At 42.9% G+C, this 22,714-nt stretch overlaps 2 protein-coding genes across 3 annotated transcripts; both read right to left on the reverse strand.

Moving 5' to 3' along the window:
* Positions 1 to 33: 33 nt before the first annotated feature.
* exoc3l2b (exocyst complex component 3-like 2b) lies at positions 34 to 19,156 on the reverse strand. 2 transcript variants are annotated; one of them, XM_077565569.1, is made up of 15 exons: positions 18,978 to 19,156; positions 12,138 to 12,611; positions 10,868 to 11,106; positions 6,685 to 6,953; positions 6,348 to 6,599; positions 5,515 to 5,633; positions 5,333 to 5,447; positions 4,648 to 4,758; positions 3,663 to 3,763; positions 3,475 to 3,591; positions 3,106 to 3,247; positions 2,857 to 2,979; positions 2,603 to 2,758; positions 1,497 to 1,618; positions 34 to 1,347 (listed from the first exon to the last, which is right to left on the reverse strand). In XM_077565569.1, exons 2-15 carry the CDS (start codon positions 12,584 to 12,586, stop codon positions 1,032 to 1,034), a joined length of 2,631 nt encoding a protein of 876 aa, XP_077421695.1. In that variant the 5' UTR covers positions 12,587 to 12,611; positions 18,978 to 19,156; the 3' UTR covers positions 34 to 1,031. The 2 variants fall into 2 exon arrangements, with proteins under 2 accessions (XP_077421695.1, XP_077421694.1); XM_077565568.1 differs by lacking the exon at positions 18,978 to 19,156 and adding an exon at positions 17,780 to 18,022.
* An 856-nt stretch (positions 19,157 to 20,012) lies between these two features.
* Positions 20,013 to 22,303, reverse strand: LOC144052299 (claudin-7-like). Its single transcript, XM_077566232.1, has 5 exons — positions 22,087 to 22,303; positions 20,888 to 21,052; positions 20,673 to 20,754; positions 20,434 to 20,559; positions 20,013 to 20,297 (listed from the first exon to the last, which is right to left on the reverse strand). The coding sequence occupies exons 1-5, from the start codon at positions 22,301 to 22,303 to the stop codon at positions 20,180 to 20,182; spliced, it is 708 nt and encodes a 235-aa protein (XP_077422358.1). The 3' UTR covers positions 20,013 to 20,179.
* Positions 22,304 to 22,714: the final 411 nt, after the last annotated feature.

Consider the following 22,714-nt stretch of genomic DNA (forward strand, 5'->3'; position numbering starts at 1 on the left):
CTCCTTATAACATTTTTTGAGGAGACCATTGGATAGACATAATCTGCTTTTATTGTTGTTAATCAATTTACATAAATCCACATATACAAAGTCAACAGAAGAGCGGTCAGTAAACTTCAATTTCTTTTCACCTGGAAAGAGTGCGCAGTGCTGGGCAGATATCTACTGAGTAGCTCTTAATTTTCAACAAGATGTTCATTAACAGTAAATATTTCCACCAACGTGTCACATTCACTACTAATAACTGTGTAAGTTAATGTCTTATTTCCCCACTGTTGATCTTAGAAATCCTTAAGAATAAATCTGCATGTACATTAAAAGGTAATCATTAGAAGGTCAGTTATTTGTTTTCCCCATATTTTTTTCATTCAATGATCATAATTAACCACTCAAAAAAAATCTTGTTTGTCCCACATTTTACATTTTAAATACAATCAGTATGACGTCATCTAGTACCATGATTTATATTTCTAGGCATTTTTCTTCATGTGCAACAAAAGAAGTGAGAAGAAAAAGAAAGACAGGGATCCATCCTGCTGGCTAAAGTGCTCTCCGGAAATTTGAGAATGTTGGTAAAAAGATGATTGCATCAAAAATTTAGTCAAAAAAATCTCTTTAAGACAATAGGAAGCATCTGCAAGTGGAGTTTGCCACAAATCGAATAGAATAGCTATCTATTGACTTTCATGGTGATCCAGTCATCCATCATTGATCTTTCTTGGATGTCTTAATCATCCATCATGAATCCATCTATCCCCTAATCTTTCACCATCCAATTACATGCCTTTGCTTTTCGGAGGGTGCACTAACTCTGTCGGAGAAATGTGCAACGTTTCTTAAAAACCTTCGGAAAGTTTATCTTAGCTTAGCTTAGGTTAGCTTAGCATCAAGGTGGCCTGAGTAGAAACAGAAGGAATAGAAATTGTGGAAGCAATGAGTCGAAAGTGATGAAATTGCATCAAACTCATAAGAATGCTTTGAAGTCTTTGTTCGGAAAGCGCAAGAGATTCCCAATCGATCTCGCCTCCACCTCAGAGGACGTCGTCCGGGTTGTCGTGCGTCGACGTCCGAGCCTTTCGTCCGCGGGGTCGCAGTGCAGCATAGCAGGAGGAAGCGGTGAGGGCCATGCGGCTCAGGCCCACATTCAGGCAGTGAACCTCAGAAGTCACGGGGACCTCGGAGAAGAGGGCGCGGTCCCGGGTAATACGGGCCGGACCCCCGCCACATGCGGCGCCGTCACCCGCCCCTGCGCCGCTCTCGATGTCTTTGACGATGTTGAGGATTTCCTGACGCTCGCGTTGCCGCGTCATACCGCGGATGTTCAGAATGGCTGATACGTGCTTCTTTCTGGAAAGGGGAACAAAATGGTGCGTTAACAGCTAGTTGACTGGTTGTCTAACAATGTCAATGTACAAACAATGGACTGGTTGGCAGTCAATCTCATTGCACGGATAGACAAACAATGGAGTGCGCTAAAGAAGAAACTTTAGACTGACCTGACGTCTGGAAACTCTCGGACCAGAACGCCGACCTCCATCTGGATAGAGGGAACGTCCTCCAGCTGGATGAGCTCCGAGATGTGAGACAAAGCTCCATCCAACCAGCTCGACGGAGACTCCTGACACACACACACAATTATTGATTTATTATTTCACATCACTGATGAGTCTTCATACATCTAAATGTAGCTAGCTAACATGGCGTAAAAACAATTAGCATGTAGCTAGCGTGAGTTTAGCTAGTTTTAACAAGCGTGCTTGAGATGCATTCTGTCTATATGGAATACATCCTGTTAACTAATATGAATGACGATAAAGCTATCTAATCTTAACTAATGTATTGCTAAAGTTAGCTAACTTTTCCCACTCTAGATTTAGCTCATTTGGGCTACATGTTCACAATACAACCTATTCTGAATACAGTCAGCTGGCTTTTATTAATGTATACAGTTAACTAGAGTTTACCACTTCATGTTCAGTTAGCTAGTTTAAAGTAATCTGTATAAAATTAGCTCGCTTTGTCTACTTTATATCTAGCCAGTGACGGCGTTCAACAACCCATCTTAACAATGTCCACTTTTTCTTAAAAAATAATTTTTGTGTATGACCTTCCTCTGTCACCTTTAGCCACTTAGCAGGTTTAGCAGTGCACATCTCAAGACTACTAAAATCAACCAATCAGAGGAGTGAAGATTGCAAGGCTATTAAGTTCAGCCAATCAGAAGGCAGAAGAATGCTGACATCACATCAGTGGTGAATTTGAAATCTGATTGGTAAAAAAAACAACAAAAACAAAAAACAGCCATAGCTAATGGTTTGTATGTATCATGGGCCACAAACAAAGAAGCTAAAATCTGATCTCAATCTCAATTATAAACAGATTTTCACGATTCGTGGGCTGGCCTGGACGCTATCCATGTCAGAGAAGAACGCAAACCACTGCTGGTAACTATCATTTGGCTACTTGAACTGTTTCATATGTCTTAAGCTAAATTAGCGCATTAGCTTTGCTGAATGTAAGTGTCAATCAGCAGTCATTTAAAAACAAAATAAGGATTTCCTGAAATAAAAGTTATGCTTTTCGTAAACGGCGACGCACTGACCAGGTCCTTGAAGAGCACTTTGATCTGCCGCCCTTCGTCTCGGAGGCGTCCGGCCATCCTCTTCCTTGTCTTCAGCGATGTGCAGATGACCCGACCTCGCATTACCGAGCGAAGGTACTCCATCAGGACACGCCGGTGAACCTCCGCCACCAGCAGCTAAACGCAACAATCAGTCACACACGGCACCCCAAAAAGTTTCTGTACATGTGTGTGTGTGTGTGTGTGTGTGTGCGTGTGTGTGTGTGTGTGTGTACCTGGTAGGGAGGGGCATCCATCCTACGATATTTCTTAAAGTGTTCCTTGATGGCCGCTTCGATTTGTTCGTACGCCTCCGTGTTGCTCAACCACTTTTTCTTCACCAAGCGCTCGAAGAACGGCTGACGCACAACACACACGAGCAAACACACACACACACAAATTAGCATTTAAACATGGTAATTACTGGTGTTGATCATGAGACGTAAGCAATATTTTTTGATTTTTTTTGTGTGTGTGTGTGTTACCCTGATGTGGAGAAAGAGGCGCTCTGAGAGCACTCGCACCCCCTGCTGGACGATGTGGTCAAGCGCTCTGTTGGCCCGCCGCAGTGAATCGTCACTGGCCGTTGACGTTATCTCGCACGGAATGCAACGCTGAACGAAACCTCTGTGCGCACACACACACACACACACAGGTTAAAATGGCATATGGGGGGGCAGCAGTGGCAAATTAGCGCACTCGTGTGGCCACTATCTGAAACAACATCTTGCCATAAACTTTTGCTATCAAATGCAGTCTGTATCAAGAACCATCCAGTCATCTGGTTAAAAGTTTTTAATGACATTTGACGGGCACGTCTCTCATCTTGTGTGCGTGAGGTCAAAAGTAAAAACCTGAAGGGCGGGCAGCAGTTAACGAGCGCCACCGTTTTGGACACGTAGCCATCCTCATGCTCTTCGAACATTCCGCTCTGCATCCCCTCGTGAAACATCTCCACTTTACGCTGGAAACTGAGACCACAACATCACCAATAAAGAGAATGTGAGAGAGACCGTGTGGTTGAGTGTGTGCGTGTGTGTACCTGTAGAGGAAGTCCGCCAAGCCGTTGAGGCTGCACTGAGCCACTCTGGAGCCCAAACTTCTGTTGATGGAGGCAGAACGTTCCAGGTCAACTTGCAGCCTCTGCAAAAGAAAAAAATAAATAAAACTGTATTATGTAAAAACAAAACATTTACTCTATATTTGAGATAACATTTATGGTCAAATATTTACTGTATACAGGTATATGGAAAATTATATTTACTGTATATTAAAAACATTTACTATACTTGTAAAGCATTTACTGCACATGTGTGGCAAAAAAAAAATCAAAATTAAAAAAAGACAAGTTACCATAATTCAAACAAAATTTAAAACCTGTTTTTATGTGGCTCCCTGTGTGTGGGTGGGTGTGTGTGAGGGGGAGGGCTCAAAAAAAAAAAAATATATATATAATCGAAATAAAAATAATAATATTATCATGACTAACAAAATTCTAAAACGTTCTTTTTTGCTCTGTCCTTTCGGTGGCCACTGGAGGGCGATGTCTGCTCCCGTGATGATGTTCAAGTGAGTGTTTGCGTGCGCGTAAGAGGAAGCTGCTTATGTTGATTTTGGCATCAACTGAAGGACAAAGCCAGATGATAATCAGAGAACAAAACCAAGCGGAATGCACCTTTACGCAACAACATTTCAATTGCTCAGGAGACCAAACAGAGCGAGTGTGGCGGCTGTGGCTCAGGGTGCAGAGACGGTAGTCCAGTAACCAGAAGGTCGGCTGTTCGAGCGCCGCTCTCCCCATGTCACTGTGTCCTTTGGCAAGGCACTTCACACACCCTCCAGTGCTACTCACACCGGTGTATGAAAGGTGCAAATGTTTGGTGTGAATGTGTGAGTTCATGAATAATCTATCCATTCCGTTGTAAAGCGTTTTTGAGTGTCTAATTAGATAGAAAAGCGCTATATAAATCTGATGCATTATTATTATGTTATGTTACCGTGAAAACAAAAGTAGTGCGGATGGTCACCTGTATGATGGTTTTTGCCAGAGGGATGTGGTACTCCTCCACATTTAGCGTCTCCATCCATCTCCTTTCCTCTTCGTCCAGTACCTGACTCAACTCGGTGGTCACTTTCGCCTGTAGGGGCAAGCCAGAAGTTAAAACAAACGCACCTTGCAGCCGGCTGGGAAATCAGACATTTTGCTTTTCATTGTCCTGCTAAATGAGCACGTGGCCCTTTATCATCAAAAAACTCAAGCTGTCAATCAAACACAGACACACCCATTAACTACGGCTAATCAAATAGACACGCTACAGCTTTCAATCAAGATCAGACCTAGAGCAGAAGTATTGCTTTGGTGCCATCTTGTGGCCAAGAAACCACGTTGAAGTGAGCTGAGGAGGCTAAATCAAACACAAGTAGTGCTTTGGAATCACAAATAGATGAAGTACAGTACAAAGTACTTCTTTTATTAGACAAGATGACAGCCTGACAAAATGAAGCTCCTCCCCTGGCTTCAACAGAGCTCCTTGGCCACATGGTGGCGCCAAATCTATATATTTGCATTAGACATGACTAACTTGCCAAAAGAAAAGAGAAAAACGAAAAGACCTTCCTCGGAAGTTCCCGTCAATCAAACCCACAAATGTCCACGTTCAGTTAACCGTCAATGAAAGCCATCTTGGTGTGTAGTTGTCGCGTGCGTCTCACCCTGACAGAGTTGAGGCAGTCTTGTTCCAGCCTGTCCACGACATCTGAAGGCAGCAGAGGTCCCAGTTGAGCGCCTCTCAAAGGATCTGATACGCACACTTTTGCCAAAACATCCCTAACACACACACAACATGATTAAGCACACGTACGCAAGTTTTGCCGTGATCCGGGTTTGTGCGTACCTGTTGTATATGTTGTGTAGCCAGTCCAGCAGTGAGTAAATGTCGGTGATCTGCAGCTGCTGCTTGGTGATGGCCTGCAGTCGCCGAGCAACCGCCTGGTGGTAACTTTGCATGTACACCTGGAAGGTCACAAATAAAAATAAAAAAAAATGTAAAAATATATATTTTTATGAAAGCACTAACATACTAAAAATAAGCCAATCATATTTTATAAATATATTATTTTTTTTATTGATAATAATAAAATTAACATATATTACAAGTGAGTTATTTTACAAAACATTGTAGTTAATTATTATAAGTCTACACACCCTTGTTCCTATACGATTTTTGTGACATAATTTTTTTTTACCAAGATAAATAATTTAAAAACTTTTTCCACCATTGATGTGACCTGTACAACTCAAATGAAAAATATATATACAATTTTAGAAATAAAAATAAATCAAGATCAAGCGGTTGAAACCAACACACGTCTGACATGCAGTGGATATTAAAAGTCTACACACCCCTGTTCAAATGTCAGGTTTTTGTGATATATATATATATATATTTTTTTTAATATATTTTTTAAATCCACTACACTATTAATGTGGTCTATAAACTTTACAACTAAATTCCATTTTTTAAAGAAAATAAACTTTTTGAGAAGAGAAGTCAAAATAACAAAAATAATATGGTTGCACAAATCATCAGAATTTTAAACACATAAGTTCACCTACATTTGGTTTAAACTAATATAAACAATTATTAAAATAGAATAATTTAGGCAGCTCTTGATCAGCCAATATATTGCGTCGGTCCATGACTGAATCCCTTATTTGCCATCTCACCTGCCAGGCCTGGTACTCCTCGGGGTAGATTTTGACCACGTTCCTCTTAGCAGCGTCCAGGTCGTCTACCACGCGAGCCCGGATGCGGTCCAGGTACCCGGCTAGCTCCCCGGCCGTAAACTCGGCCCTCTGAGGCAGCGACCCGTCAGCCGCGTCCTCCACCGCCTCCCTCCAGCGCCGCTTCAGCTGCCGCGGTCTCGGCCCGCCCGGCGAGGACCAGTCCACATCTACCAGCTCCTCCTGCTGCAGAACCTGCACGAGATCCCATAAAGTTGAGTCAAGCCATAAATGAAGTCATCCAATCCAAAACTGGAGTGAAGTGCTTTGGCGCCCTCACCTGAACCACCAAGCCGAGGTTAGGCCCGGCGGTGGGCGAGCGCAGTGACTCCCGGACCACCGCCCACAGCTCCTTCTGCAGCTCCTCGTACAGCAGCTCCACGTCTTTGGCCTTCCGCCGCCCGCCGTCCTTCACGCCAACGGACGGGCTGCCCAGCTCCTCTGGGGATGAGCCACCCTCGGGCCCGTTACACTCCTGCTCCAGCTCCAGGATGTGAGTGTCGGCCAGGAGGAGGTCGCGCTTTTTCACCAGCTGAAGGATCTCCAGCACTGGAGGACGCAAGGACATGAGAAGATGAGGACACAGGAAGACAAGTAGCTGAGGAAACCAGGAGGTCTCTAAGAACAGTTGGGTAAAAAATAACCCAATTTGAGTAAACAAAAAAAAAAAGGGAAAAAAAGACCAATCCCCTACTTTGGCCAATTTAACTAAACTTACCCCAAAAAATGGGTTATTTGTATAAAACAAAAGAAAAAAATTGGGTCTTAGTTTCTGGTTTTGGCGTTCTGGCATTCTACAAAATGACCCAGTAATGGATCAGTCCATTGTAGACCCAAATTGGGTGTGTGAGGTCACGAAGAGGGTTAGAAGGAAACAAGGAGCTGGGGACACAAGGACACAAGAAGACAAGGTCACAAGGAGGTATGGACATAAGGAGGAGTGGACATATGTTTACAAGGGGACAAAGACAAATCGATGAGGACACAAGTAGTTGATGATACTGGGTGACAAGGAGCTGAGAAAACCACAAAGAGACAAGGAACTGAGGAAATGAGGAGGCAAGGAGCTAAAGACAATAGCATAAGCAAATGAGGACAAAAAGGAAATAAGACAAAAGATGACAAGGGCATGAGGACACAAGGACATAAAGGGATGAGGATAGAAGGAAATAAGGAGCTGAGAACAAATACACAAGAAGACAAGGTCACAAGGAGACAAGGAAGTGTGGACACAAGGAGCTATGAACATAGGGGACAAAGACAAAGCGATGAGGCCAGGAGATAAGGTCACAAAGAGACAAGGAGGCAAGAAGATAAAGACACCACTAGGAGATAAGACACAAGGTAACAAGGACATGAGGACACAAGGAAATAATTAGATGAGGACAGATGGAGACAAGGACATGAGGACATAAGGAGACAATGTTATAGTCATACAGTACAAGGAGAAAAGGACATGAATTGAAAAGGGGACAAAGACACAAAGAAACAGACGCTAGGATGAGAACATGAGAAGACAAGGGGACAAGGACACAAGAGACGCAAGCATACAATGTACATGTCAGCCCTAAATGTGTGTATTCGCGTGAGCGAGGATGTGCAGATGTTGTGGTGTTTGCCTCAGCGTCCACAGAGGAAGACAGGATGGCACACGCACACGCACACACAGGAAGAGTACGAGTAAAACGGAACAATGTGGGTCCAACATGGCAGGTTTGAACTTCCACTCAAATGCACATGTTTAAATGTTTAAATGTGGAATGCGTCCATGTCCACTTCCTGGTCATTTTCCTGGCCGGGAAAGTGACATGGGAGCCAACGAACGAGAGTCTATAGAGCTGGCTGTTGATTGGCTCAGGAGAATAGCGGCTGGCTGTTAGCTGTTAGCTGGCTAACCGTTAGCTGGTCTGCGTGCTGAGTACCGGCTGTGGCCATGCAGATAGTGCTGTGCTTGTTTCACGTTCACTTGTTTGATACGGCGATTAAAAACCTGTGATACCATGAAACCGCAATATGGCGAGGGCTGACTGAACCTTTTGGGATTAGTGTACATTGACTGGAAGAACCGTGGACGTCAGCACTGACAGGGCAGGGCCACTGTAAGGCGATATTACACGCACACATATGTTATGTCATGGTGGTGCATGGACACTACTTTTATTGTTCCGCTGCAGGAAATGTCTTCCATCTGGGTGGGTTTACGATGCCACATCCACCTACACCTGCTTCCTTATACCGTAGTCGCCATACACTGAATTTCATTTTCTGACAGCTGAGTCGACATTTCCTTGGGCGGTAACCAAGAGGGCTATGATAAATGTATTGGAGTAAAAGTATACCGTTGAGTTAGGTAATGTTGTGGATTAAAAGTTATCGCCGAGATGGAATGCCTTAGCTCCACCCATGGCCAGAATTGTAAAAAAAAAAAAAAAAACTAATATGGAACAAACTGTTAATGCGCTATAATTTATAAATCATTTTCAAATTTTGTGGCGTCATCCCCAGGGGCGGACTTTGAACAGAACACCTTTCTCTACTCGGAGGCGTGTTTTGAGTGATTAACGGAGGGTCACACTTTTATGGCGGCGCTGACCTGCGTCAAGGCAGTGAAAGACATGCTAATCATTGACCGGCCCCATTAGACGGAATGTGAGCGTCTTATCCACAACTGAAAAGTTACGCAACCGGGAACCAGATAGAACACCACGAAAACTCCATGGAAACGCTTAACGGAGTTTTATAGCATCCACTGCTCAATGATTTTTGACATTTCAGATTTTATTGGCAGTTTAAAAGGAATGTTGGGAGTCATGTTAGGATTAGCTAACTTAAAACAGACAGTGATAGTGATCAGCATTAGCAATAGCATTAGAATTAGCTGTGTATTCCAATAGATGAAACCTTGGGATGAGTTAAGTTTGGCCTGCCATTTTGAGACAAATTTTAGTATTAACATTAGCCTACTATTAGAATTAGATGTGTGTTTCAAAGAGATAGTGATCTCATTAGCATTAGCAATAGCATTAGAATTAGCTGCGTAGTCCAGTAGAAGAAACTTTGGGTTGAGTTGAGTCTGAGCTACCGTTTTGAGACAAATTTTAGCATTAGCATTAGAATTAGCTGTGTGTTTTTAGTAGCGGAAAACCTTGGGTTGAGGCGAGTTTGGGCTCTGTTTTGACTTAAATTTTAGGGTTAACATTATTAGCATTGGCATTAACATTATAAGCAGAATTCGTTGTGTGTTGGTGGATGAACCCTTAGGTAGAATTGAGTTTGGGCTGCTATTTTGGGTTAAATTTCAGGGTTAGCATTAGCATTAGTTGTGTGTTCCGATGTATAAAACCCAGGGTTGAGTTGAGCTTGTGTTGCTGTTTTGAGTTACATTTTTTCCCTCCTCATTATCTCGGTGTGGCCACCAGAAGCCTGCAGAGAACTTCATCTCCATCTTTTCTTCTTCTATTTTTTCATCATTGCATTCTTCACGCTAACGTGCATGACCGCAACGAGCACAACAACAACTTGTTAGTTCTTGTTGGCTTCTAAAGGTCCTCTGAAGGACACGTTTCGCCAGGCGGCTTTCAGCGTGGACACAGCGTGAAAGGGTAGAAAGTAGGCGTGGGCGCGTCCTTGCTATCGCCTGTGTGTCAACGGTACACAACCCTGATGAAGGTGCAAACAGGATCATGTTTGGAAATCACACATCATCACACGTCAGCGGATCTGATGGCAACAAGCCCAAACTTGAACGAACTTACTGTTGAACATTCCCAGTCGGAACAAACACTAAGAGAAGATTCAAAACATTTATAGTAGAAGAAAATCGTCAACATTCCCAGGATGGGCAAACACAAGTAGGACATCAAGAACATTAGCTTACCAGTAGCAACAAACACTAGGAGTCCTGCATGTTTTTGAGGTTTCTCTAATCCAACACACCTGATTCAATGATCAGGATAATTAACAGGCTCCTGCAGAGCTTACTGATGGGCTTAAATATGAATCAGCTGTGTTGAACGTGGGAAACCTCTAAAACATGCAGGACTATGGCCCTTGAGGTCCGGACTTTGACAGCACTGCACTAGGAGAACATCTAGAACAGGGTTTACCAATTTCAGTCCTCAAGGTCCGGAGTCCTGCAGGTTTTGGGTGTTTCCGCCCACTAGCACACCTGATTCATATAATCAGCTCATCAGCATGCCTGATAACGATCCTGATCTTTAGTATCAGGTGCGTTGGTAGGTGGAAACATCTCAAACCTGCAGGACCCCAGGACCGGAATTGGTGAACCCCAATCTAGAACATTTCCAGTAAAAACAGACCTTAGAACAACAATCTGTAACATTCCCTATAGGAACAAACACAAAGAACATCTAGAACATTCCCAGAAAGAACAAGCAGGAGTAAATATCTAAAACATTCCCAGTGGTAAGAAGTTAGAACCATCTTCCACATGTCCATGTTACCTGACAACGGCTCCCTGGGCTTGACTTCCACTACGGGCTCCTTGTGTACCGGCTGGTCCTCGGGACCATGCATGGAGGGGTCCGCCCCCGGCTCTCGCTTGGTCTTGCCCAGGCCGACCATCTTCATGAAGGACAGACGGCGGCTGGATGAGTCGCACTCGCTCTCCGAACAATTCACGTCGCCGTTGGCTAAAGACTCTTTGCGGAAGCTTAGGGTGTCGCGATATTTGCCCGCAAACCTGCAAAGGAGCCAGAGTTTGCAGTTACTATGACTGTCCCATGTCCCAGACTCTGATTTTTTCCTGTCACTAATGTTTTCCAAACCAATAATTGTTTTGTCAGTGCATCTGTTGTTAAGTAGAAACTGTAGACCAGGGTTCACCAATTCCGGTCCAGGAGGACCGGAGTCCTGCAGGTTTTAGATGATTCCGCGCACTAGCACACCTGATTCATATAATCACCTCATCGGCATGCCTGATTACGATCCTGATCTTTAGTATCAGGTGTGTTGGTAGGCGGAGATATCTAAAACCTGCAGGACTCCAGACCTCGAGGACCGGAATTGGTGAACCCTGCTAAAGACCTCCAGTAACTGTGCCTGTGTAACATTACGACTATTTTTGCCAAATTAATACCTTTTCCCATTATTGTGCCTGCGCAGTCATGATGACATTTTGCAAACTTTTCAGTCTTTTCGTCACAAGTCCTGCACAAGGTTATGACTACATATTCCAAACTCAGATGTGTCTTGTTCCTGCGCCTGTACAAATACCATGTGACATTTTCCAAAATGTTCAGTTCTTTTCAGTTATTGCGCCTGCGCAAAGTGATGCAAGCAATTTCCTAGACTTTGAGACTTTTTCAAGTCGCTGAGACAGTGCAGACTAAAAATTCTGATCTTTCAAGTTTTTCAGTGACTGTGCCTGTATATAGTTGTGACGACATTTTTCAAAGTTTGAAACTTTTTCCCGTAACTGTGCCTGTGTGTAGTTAGGATTACACATTCCGATTTTTTTCCTGTTATGTTCCTAACTGAAACATTTCCTGTGAAGGACTACATGCATGTTTTGCAGTCATTGCACCAGTGCAATTATGACTGTAGATTCCGATTTTGGAAGCCAAGTTGGAAGCTAAACGCTAAGTTCTGACATTTTCCCAACTTTATGACTTGTTCCTGTTACTGCACCTGCACAAAATTCTGACTAAATTTCCTCAACTTTGAGTCTTCCCGTTACTGACTCTGATTCTTTTCCCGTGAGTGTATGTTTACTTGAGAAGACTTCCTTCTGAGCTCCTGCGACCTCTCTTCTTCTTGTCCGCTGGCGACGGCGTCCCCTGCGGTGACGGCGTGCTGTCCTTTCCTCGTCCCGACAACCTCAAATTCTTCCCCAGCTTCCCCAAACTCTTCAGGGGCGACTTAATGAAGGATCCCTTCCCCGAGCCCCCTCCTCCCCCTTTGGCCTTCTTGCCCTCGTTGGCCTCATTCTCATCCTCCTCGTCCTCGAAGGGGTTGCGGTCGCCGGGAACGTTGCCGTCCAGGAAGGATCCGGCCGGGGACCAGGATCGGTCGCCGCGGCTGTCGTCGTCATCGTCGTCGTGGTTGAAGGGGTTGTGGTGGCGGGGGTTGATGTTAAGGCTCATTCTGCGAATGAACAGGGCGTTGTCCAAAGTGGGGCCGCCACCCTTCAGGCGCACCGGAAGGTTCTTGAGGATGGGCATGGTGGAGCTGGGGGCGGGGAGGAACCTGAAACAGAGACGCGTGGCAGGTTAGGGCATACACTTGACGACTGTGTGAGAATTGCACATGTATGCATGGGTGCGAATGCGGATGTTGTTGTCATGTAGTTAGTTTCCAGTCTCACCAGCGCAGGACACACTGCCGCTGCCAGAAATAGACACGCACACACAAACGTGTCAATGCAGAGCGGGAAACGATTCCGCGGCGTGGCTTCCATAAATACCCAGCAGCCCCGACGGCAGGCCAGGAAACGCACGCCGAGCCACCGCGCTGTTTTCTTCAAGAGGGTCGCAGGGCATCGCGGAAGCGTGCCGACACAAACAATGAAGCGGAAAGGACAGCGATAGTGTGAAGGACATCAACAGACGGCGGGGCGGAGGAAGGGGGCGCCACTGAGACGCTCAGGGTGCCCGTCGGTGGCAAATGGCCAGGGGCGGTGCAGCACGCCGTGTTTATCAATTTGGTCATTCATGTGAATTTGAAAAACGGGCCCAAGCAACATGTGGGGCATGTCTATCATAACAAGACGCATCAAAAAGTCTTAAGGGGGAAGTCAACCCCCACTAATTTTTTTTTTTTTTACAATAGTATGTTCTATGCAGCCCCACTAGTCTAAATATAACATTCTGCTTAATATGGCGTTAGTGGAATACGAGTTAAGCAGCAAAATCCAGCAGTTGTCATCAACATCAGAAGGCGGCCATTTTGCCACTTGCTGTCGAGTGAAAATGACATCACAGTTTGTCAGGTCTCAGTTAACAACCAATCACAGCTCAGCTTCAGAAAACAGGTACGCTGTGATTGGTCGTTGCCTGAGCCCGAGCAACTGTGATGTCATTTTAAGTCATCAACAAGCGACAAAATGGCCGCCCCCGTAAAATGGATAAAAACAGCCAGATTTTGCTTCATAACTCATATTCCACAAATGAGGTCACATACAACATATTGTTGTCAAGAAATGTTTAAAGTTTACTTCCCCTTTAATAACTCGAGCCTAAAACTCAACAGAAAGTTGACGATTTTTGTTTGAAGCAGCCATTTTGTGCAAATTCCTTCAGTAGCATCCACTAAGAAGTTAAAAGAAAAACAATTAAGCCCCAACACGCGTTTTCCCCAATCAACACCAAAATCGTTGGACATGTCAATCATAACAGGGTGCACCAAAAAGTCTCAAGGACCCAGGACTGAAATTAAACAGGAAGTCAGCCATTTTGGTTTGAAGTAACTGTTTAACAGTCAATTTGGCCATTCACGCAAATTTTTACAAATTAGCCTTCAACACCATTTTCACAGATCATTGTGAAATTGGGTGAACACGTCTATCAAAATGTAAAAAAAAAAAAAAAAAGGGCCGTACCAATAGGCCTGAATGACCCATGGGCAAAATTTTACAGCCAGCCATTTTAGGTTTGAAGAAGGAAATTTTGGTTAAAACTGAGTCAGCCAGTCGTTTTGGTTAAAAGCAGCTATTTTTGTGTCAATTTGGTCATTCACACAACTTCAGCATATTAGCCTCCCACACTAGACTCACCAAACAACATTAGAGGGACATGTCCATCATAACAGGACCCACGAAAAAGTATGAACACCCATGCCAAAAATTGAACAGGAATTTGACCATGTTGGTTTCAAGTGATCATTTTAGGCAAATTCCTTCAGTGGTGCCCCTTGGAAAGTTAGCCAAAATTAGCTAACGACTTCAGTTCCACCAACGGACAAGAAATTGGGTGATCATGCCCATCATAACAGGATGCATTAAAAAGTCTGAAGAACTTGACTTGTAGCCACTTTTGTTCATCTCCAATAGTGAGCCTCCGTTTAAGGAGGCCAAGAGGTTGTCACCTTCCAGTCTCAACGCACAAACAGGAAACCAGGAAGAGAAGACGATAGCCAATCAGACGGCAGCCCAAACCTCATTCTTGACCTGACTAATGTGCATTTGTGTGCGTGTGTGTGTGTGTGTGTGTGTGTGTGTCCATGACTAATGACAGTGCAGATAAGCTGCCAATGTCAAAGGAAGCAGCCGGGAACACACAACAGGCACAAATAAGTCATAAGCACTTCCTGTAAACTTTATCATCACTTCCTCTTCAGCGCTTGTCTTTTATTTGCGCAGCAAACACCTAACATGGCGTCACATGTTATGTGACGTGTGAAAGTGATATTATTAGTACAATGAAGACGGATGCTTTCGAGGAGTGTTATCTAAGAGCCGAGACATGAAGAATTTAAGGTAAACAAGAGCCACATTTTAAAGTGGAAGTCAACCTTGAACATTTCTTGACAATAATATGTTATACGTGTCCAAACATAACATTCTAATTAATATTATATTTGTGGAATAAGAGTTAAGCAGTCATTTTTTTTATCCATCTCAGGGGGCGGCCATTTTGCCACTTGCTGTCCACTGAAGATGACATCATAGTTGCTCAGGTCTCAGGCAACAACCAATCACAGCTCAGATTCAGAAAACAGGTGAGCTGTGGTTGGTTGTTGCCTGAGCAACTGTGATGTCATCTTCAGTCGACAGCAAGTGGCAAAATGGCCGCCCCCTGAGATGGATAAACACGGCTGGATTTGTTTGTGGGTCTACTACGCATCTTCCAAATGTCATGTTGCTCGGTCAAACTGGATTTCGGGCAGATTTATTTATTCATTTTTTTTAACCTGCTAGGCACAACTGAGTCAATTAGGCTAAAATAGCTGCTGGCCAGCTTCCTGTCTTTTTAGACCTGGCTTCTTCAACCTCTTTTTCTTGGGTGTACTCATGATAAACATGACCAAATTTCATGTTTCTAAATCAAACTGGTATCAGGGGCTGAATTCTAAAAGAACTCTGGGAGGAGCTAGCAAGTCAATTTATAATAAATAATGATAAATGACTATAAATAAAACGACTCATTCAGGTAAGAATTGTGCATTTACCATGTGTACTGAAGTGGAAAATCCCATAATAATCCCAGGCACCAGTGCGCCACATGATGAATGCAGCCTGCAGGCTGACATTCCAAAAGGATCAATGAGTCATTCTTTGGGATCTTTGGTGACTTTGGCCGAAGAAAAATGTCTGCTCAGCATCAAAACGTGAGCAGAAACATCTGCGGCCAATACCCCAAAGTCACATGACCGGAATGACGGCCACACCCAGGAAGTCTGTCAAGTTGAGCTTCGGTGTCGCGGGATAGCATGCCCCGCCCACAATCGGTGTGCGGAGGTTGCATTCCGGACTGATCAGCAGTCAATCATTGATCATGGATCAAAGTCAAAACTACTGTATGTACATGGATATCTATGAATATATACTGTCAAGAAACACCTGTTCAAATGGCAGGTTTTTTTTGTGATCGAAAAAAAGAGCAAAATAAAACGAAATACAATAAGAATAAATAATAATTCTAAAAAATACTTATCGGTTTTTCGGTCGCATTAATGGTGGAAACAATTTTGCTGTCATTTTTTTTTATACTGTATCACAAAAAACAGCCAATTGAACTTGGATGTGTCAACTTTTTACAACCACTGCTTGTTATTGTGTTGCTTTCATTGGCAACAAGTCTGCATTGAGACTGCGTTTACAGTCGGGTGTGTCGGCATTTATTACAGCTCAAAGTCCGCATGAAATTAGCTAGGTGATACGGCCAAAAAATTATATCTGAGATTTCTTTTTTCTTTTATACACAAAGTCCGATTTCTGGTTATAATTCTCTTATAGAAAAAGTAAATGACAATTTATTAATGGACCAGTACAACAGTGGCGGACACCAACAGCTAGTAGCTAGCAGTTAGCGGCTAGCGCTGAGGTCAACAGTGAGCTCTCAGCCACCGGGGTCATGCGAGTTCAATGGAAAGTTCTTTGATTTTCACCAGGAAGTGAAACATGCCAACCTCAGCAAAAAGAAAAACACACCCCAGGGGGCTTTTTCTTTATAAAAAATATTTTAAAAAAACATCATTCATAAGAGCTTTTGATTTTTTTTCTGGCTCATTCATTCATTCATTCATTCATTGGTTCACTGCTGGACAAAAAGTCAGGAAATGGAGAGATGAAAAAGACGGATGTCAACTTTCAACTGCGTTTTCTTTCATGTGCCAGCAAACGCAGCGTGAACACGTCATTGAAAGGGACACACACACACACACACACGCACACACACGCTTTTTGCCTTTCTTTGACAAGTGAGAAAATTCCAGGGAATGTTTTGTCTGAGTCATTCCGCATGCAAACAAGCTCCATTGTCTATCACAGTCAATCATTTATTCCGCTTGTCAGCCTGCAAACCATTAAACACTTATCACTTGTCGCAACCAGCTTTTTTTTTACCAATTTAGCTCAAGACACCTGAACACACCACCAGCAACACACACTTAATTAGGTACACTCAAAAGCAGCATGACAATAACAATGCCCAGAGGGGGTATATATATATAATTATTATTATTATTATTATTATTATTATGCTTGGAGACTCAAAATCTTACAAACATCAACCACTAAATGAAATGAATGATGAAAAGTGTCCATTATTATCCATTTTTCTATTGGCTGTCATTGGACGGTGCACCTAATGAGTGAACATTCCAGTATTGAGTATTTGAAGGCAAACACACCAGACACACTTGTTAAGCCATTAACCTTCAAGTGCACACAACAAACATCAAAGTGTCAAATACAACTCAAATAGGCGTTTTTTGGATGGACGTGAAATAAAAAGTTTAACCATGCCTGTCAATGATCAGCAAGTAGTTAATATGCAAGTTTCTTACAATCTGAACGCAGCCAGTGATTATGAAATTGCACATTTCAACAATAAAAATGTGAATATATGAATACGAAGTATTTGCACATTTAGTTATAATAATTAAAATAACTAAAGTAAATATTCAAAACTAATCGCACAAGCTCTAAACATTCCAAAACAAACATCTGACAATTCTTAATAACTACAAATGTTACGTTCACTGACCATTAATAAATTAATTATTGTGCAAATAAGAATGACGTAAATATCACTTTAATTCCTCCCCTAAATGGAAAAGTTAGGCGTGTTGATTAGATAAAATGTGTTACGTGAAGCCGTTCAAACAGAATGCACTAATTTTAAACTACTTTCTGCACTGTTTTCACTCTTAATTGAAAGAAAAGTGAACGATGGAGTTCGAACACCCTCACTCACCGCTGTAAGCCATGTTGGAGGCTCGGTGGTTCAAATGCTCACGACAAGAAGAAGTACCGAATGAGTGAGACTCCCGGGAAGAAGGTGGTGGGCTCGGGTTCGAGGAATAAGAAGCAAAAGCTGCAGAAGAATTGTGGGACTCAGCTGTGTGCCGTGCCGCGTTCACGGCTGCTCGTAAATGTCGGACTCGAAATTGGGTGACGCTGAGTGACAAGTCTACTTCCTGTTTCTGGAGGTCACATGCTCGTCCTCTAAACGCCCACTCTACGGACAGGAAAAGTACAGTGAGTGTGCGCGAGCGCGCTCGTGTGTGTATGTATAAGCAGCTGATGACTGATGTATGAGGTGATGCGAGCGCCCCCTACCCCCACACACACACACACATACACACACACATTGACAACAATGCTGACACAATACTTGGGACACCGCTGCACACATAAAATATGAACACACGCATATATGAACACGCGTATACTGTATGAACAATTGAACACACAGCAACAGACAAATATAATACATATTACACAAATACGCACGTAATGTCTCAATGCGCACACGCACATAAACATTTAGTCACACATGCTCACGAACACGCTTAGTGTGGTGTCGCACACATAAACACAAACTGCGGGAATACACGCATTTGAACACGCGCTAAACACGTAGCGTGAACATACGCGCGCGCGTGTGTGTGGGCGTGTACATGTAGCTTTAAACTAGAATGTATCTCTCCATCTCATCTTCACTACTCTTCTGCCCTCATGGCATGACTGTTACGTAACATGTCTGCACACACGCACGCAAACACATGCGCGCACACCACACACACATGCACACAATGCAACCTGTTGAACTGAAGCTTGCCACCTTGATTTGAAACCACAATTTGGAAGCCTAAACCCCAACTTGAAACCCTTTGACAGAAATTGACACCCAAACCCAGGCTCAAAACACTAATTCAACACTCCAAACCCTAATTTGACACTCTTACCCTTGTTTGTGAGTCCCCTAACCCAGTCTTAAAGCCCAACCCTAATTGGCACCATGACCCGGGTTCAAAACCCGACCTGCTGCCACTTCAAGTACATTACCGCAGAGTATACACAAACTGTGAATTGAATCTGATCCAGAATCAGCCGGTTTGCACTCAGCCATTCATTCATCAGCCAATCAGTGAAGAGAAGCAACTTCTTACCTTTCTTCTTCTTGTGTTGTGATGATCAGAGGAACATTCCGAGATGTTTCCTCACGACTTCAACATTTCTCCCACAAGTGTGATTGTGTGTGTGTATGCAAGTGAAGTTCTGGTCTGGAATGGTGGTTCTGGTCCTGGTGCCCGATGGTCTCCTCTGGTTCCCGGTCAGGCTCTCGGAAAGTTGTGCTACTCATTTCCTGTTTGCTTTATTTTCTAGCTGCAACAGGAAATGGTCATGCTTTCCTCTTCCTCCACTATTGACACACGGACACACACAAAAACACACGCACACACACAATAACACACATCCAAGTGTGTCTATAAATAAACGTGATGCATATACAGTAAGGAGTGAGCTGGAAATAGACAAAACAATGATGTCATGTCATGATTGGGGCATCCCTGGGGGTTGCTACAAGATGCTGTGATAGGTTTGTGTCTGACTTGAAGTCCGTATTTCACACCCAAGGCCAGGCTTGAAACCATAATTACGTCTATAGACGTCAAAAAAATTTATTTTAAGTATTTCTATTAGTTTAACATTTTTTCCACTTTTGTTAACAAGAGTATGAAAACCTAGAATGTTTTATTGTATTAGAACAGATGTAAAAATTGTGATTAATCGTGAGGTAACTAGTGAAGTCATGCAATTAATTACGATTAAAAATTGTAATCGCCCGAGGCCCCTGATATTTAATAATATTTTCTTAAAAAAAAAAAAAGATTACATTTTTTTATTTATTTTTTTATTTATTTTATTTTTTAAAGAAAAGATTTTTGAAAAATTAGGGGCGTCAGGCAATTAATTTTTTAAATCGTAATTAATCGCATGACTTCACTAGTTAACTCACGATTAATCACAAATTTTATATCTGCTCTAAAGGTGCAAAAAAAATCTAGGTTTTCCTACTCTTGTTAACAAAAGTAGAAAAAAATGTTAAACTAATAGAAATAGTTCAAATGAATCTATGACGTCTATAGCCGTCAATGGCAGTGAATGAGTTAATACCAAACAGATCATGAGATAAAATTCAATAAAGTTGTAAGTCATCATTTTTATTTACACAAAAAAAGGTATGTGATCCTCATCTAAATTATGACAAACGTGATAGAAAAGTCAAATAATAAAATGGTTACAAAAACATGCATGCTCAAACGTGACGATTCCTCGTGGAACTGCGATGGTGCGTTCAGGGACCGGCTCACACGTAAGCTTTGGCGCTGCTGCTACTGCCGCCGATGCCGTCTGAAGCGTGTGCTGCTCTATAGATGTTCATGTTATGACCTTGACTGCTTTTGGAGTAGTTATACGAAAAATGTCTGTTGGGCCAAATGACGTCATCACATGAAGTCAAAATCACATGTACAAATGGATGAAAGCACAAAAAGAATGAGCAGCCTGGCAGCGCCCCCCTATGTGCAGAAAGGTGTACTGCAGGATGGATTTGCTGCTTACCGTGCAGGTGGGAAGGATGAGGAGGAGGAAGAGCTCCTCCTGTAGGAGCAACACAGCATTGCGCCTCCCAGCAACGCCAGACCGGAAGCTGCCCAGCCCAGATACAGACCCGTGCCCAGCTCGAACCTGTAACACACGCATGTCTTCATCATCATCATCATCATCATCATCACCATGTCATCAGTCATTGTCATCATTATCATAATCAACTTAATTATGATTGTCATCATCATGGTCACCTGACTCCACTGTACAAAGGATTGTAGAAGTCATGGATCACTCTGCCAGCATACCAAGACACTGCAATCAGGGTGGACATGCCTGAATAGACAGACAAAAAAAAAAAAAGAGAACAGACATGTAGGATGACAGTCAGACAGAAAGACCGACATGTTGTCATTTGCTGGTCGTCGTCGAAATTGCGTGCCGATGTTTGTCCCGAGCGTCCATTCACCTGACAGGATTAACATGATGCCTCCACTCAGGAGAAATTGTCCTTTCACTTGTTCGGAGTCTCCGCCCACTTTGCTGCACTTCAGACCCAAAATGGACACGATGATGGAGGCCAGGCCCACCACCAGAGATGACATCATCAGAGCGCGACACACCTGCACGTATACTGGCAAAACATACACACGTGTGGGCACACTCTCGTAGACACATGATCGACATGTTAAAAACATCCATGTACATGTTAACACGTTGTAGTGTCAGATGCACGTGGACATGTCGGATATACACGCGGACACATGTGGAGGAAGTAAAAAGTGTAGTTACAGTATATTAATAAACAACGTAAATTATAAATGTTACGTTTTACCATTATAGTATTAACAATTATATGCCAGCTCCAAAAAGACTGCCCTTATTTTATATTATACGGGGATGAGCAGTTCACAGAATGGATCAATGGAAATTTTAAAAATGTATTTATGTTCAGTGAAAAAAAAAAGCAACAATTACTTATGTAAGACCTAAAAGGTTGTCTTTATTTTACTTATTTATTTTTTTAAACCCACAACTTTATAATTAAACATTACAGTTAAAAATTGACTTCCAATAAAGTATTGGCAAAAACAGCTGCCAGTTTTATGTTAAGTTGAGTTGTCGACATCTGCTAAAAGTAACTTGTAATCCAAGAGAGTTACTTTTAAAATCAAGTAATCAGTAAAGTAACTAAGTTATTAAAACAGAGTATTCAGTAAAGCACCTAAGTTACTTTCAAAATCAAGTAATCAGCAAAATACCTAATTTACTTTCAAATTCAAGTAATGAGTAAAGTAACTAAGATGCTTTTAAAATCAAGTGATCGGCAAAGGAACTAAGTTACTCTTAAAATCAAGTCATGAGTAAAGTAACTAATTTACTCTTAAAATCCAGTAATCAGCATAGTACCTAATTTACTTTCAAAATCAAGTAATGAGTAAAGTAACCAAGTTACTTTTAAAATCTAGTAATTAGTCAAGTAACTTAAATTCATTTTAAAATCAAGTGATCAGTAAAGTAACTGTTACTTTCAAAACCAAGTAATCAGTAAAGTATCTATAAGCTACTTTTAAAATTAAATAATCAGTAAAGTAGCTAAATTACTTTTTCAAGGTAAGCGTGGCAACGCTGTGGACGTCGTGGAGTTTCCGATGCTGGCCAACTGACCTGGCAGGCCGAGCAGCGTCTTGAACTTGTGGCACTGCAGCGTTCCCAGCGAGGTGGCCGCGCAGCTCATCCACAGGCCCTCAAACTGCCACTGGCTGCTACTCAGAGACTCCGCCTGACTCCGAACCTTCCACAACTGCGACGACGTGCAGCTGGACTCAAGACACCACGCCAGCACGCCCGCTACAAGGCCGCAAATCTGCAGGCCCATCGACATGATGCGCTGCGCCCACAAACACGACACAAATTTCAGGGTCTGGTTGCCTTGGCTTCCAGATAAAGGTAAAGCAATTCAGTTCTGACTTCGAAAATAATAAAGGGACCCAAATGGTTGAGTTCTTACCGCTCAAGTCTGGAGGTGGAGTGCGATGAGTTGTGGTTTATTATCCTCTTCTGCGGTGCTTTCAGGTGGCCTGTGTGATGTGACGGCTGGCTGGTGAGGCCTTGAGGCTCTGAGTCGCGTTTCGGGTCGACGAACTCTGTGGAAGGCCGACCCTCCAGAACACACGTTAGTGTTTACCCGCCAAAATCGCAGTTTCACCTTAAAAAATCTGCAACAGGCTAAAACAAACATCATCGTTTACAGTTTTTGGTCACGTAAGGGGAAATTCAAATAAATGATTTGGAA

The sequence above is a fragment of the Vanacampus margaritifer genome, chromosome 5 (assembly GCF_051991255.1).
Source record: "Vanacampus margaritifer isolate UIUO_Vmar chromosome 5, RoL_Vmar_1.0, whole genome shotgun sequence".
Taxonomy (NCBI): Eukaryota; Metazoa; Chordata; class Actinopteri; order Syngnathiformes; family Syngnathidae; genus Vanacampus; species Vanacampus margaritifer.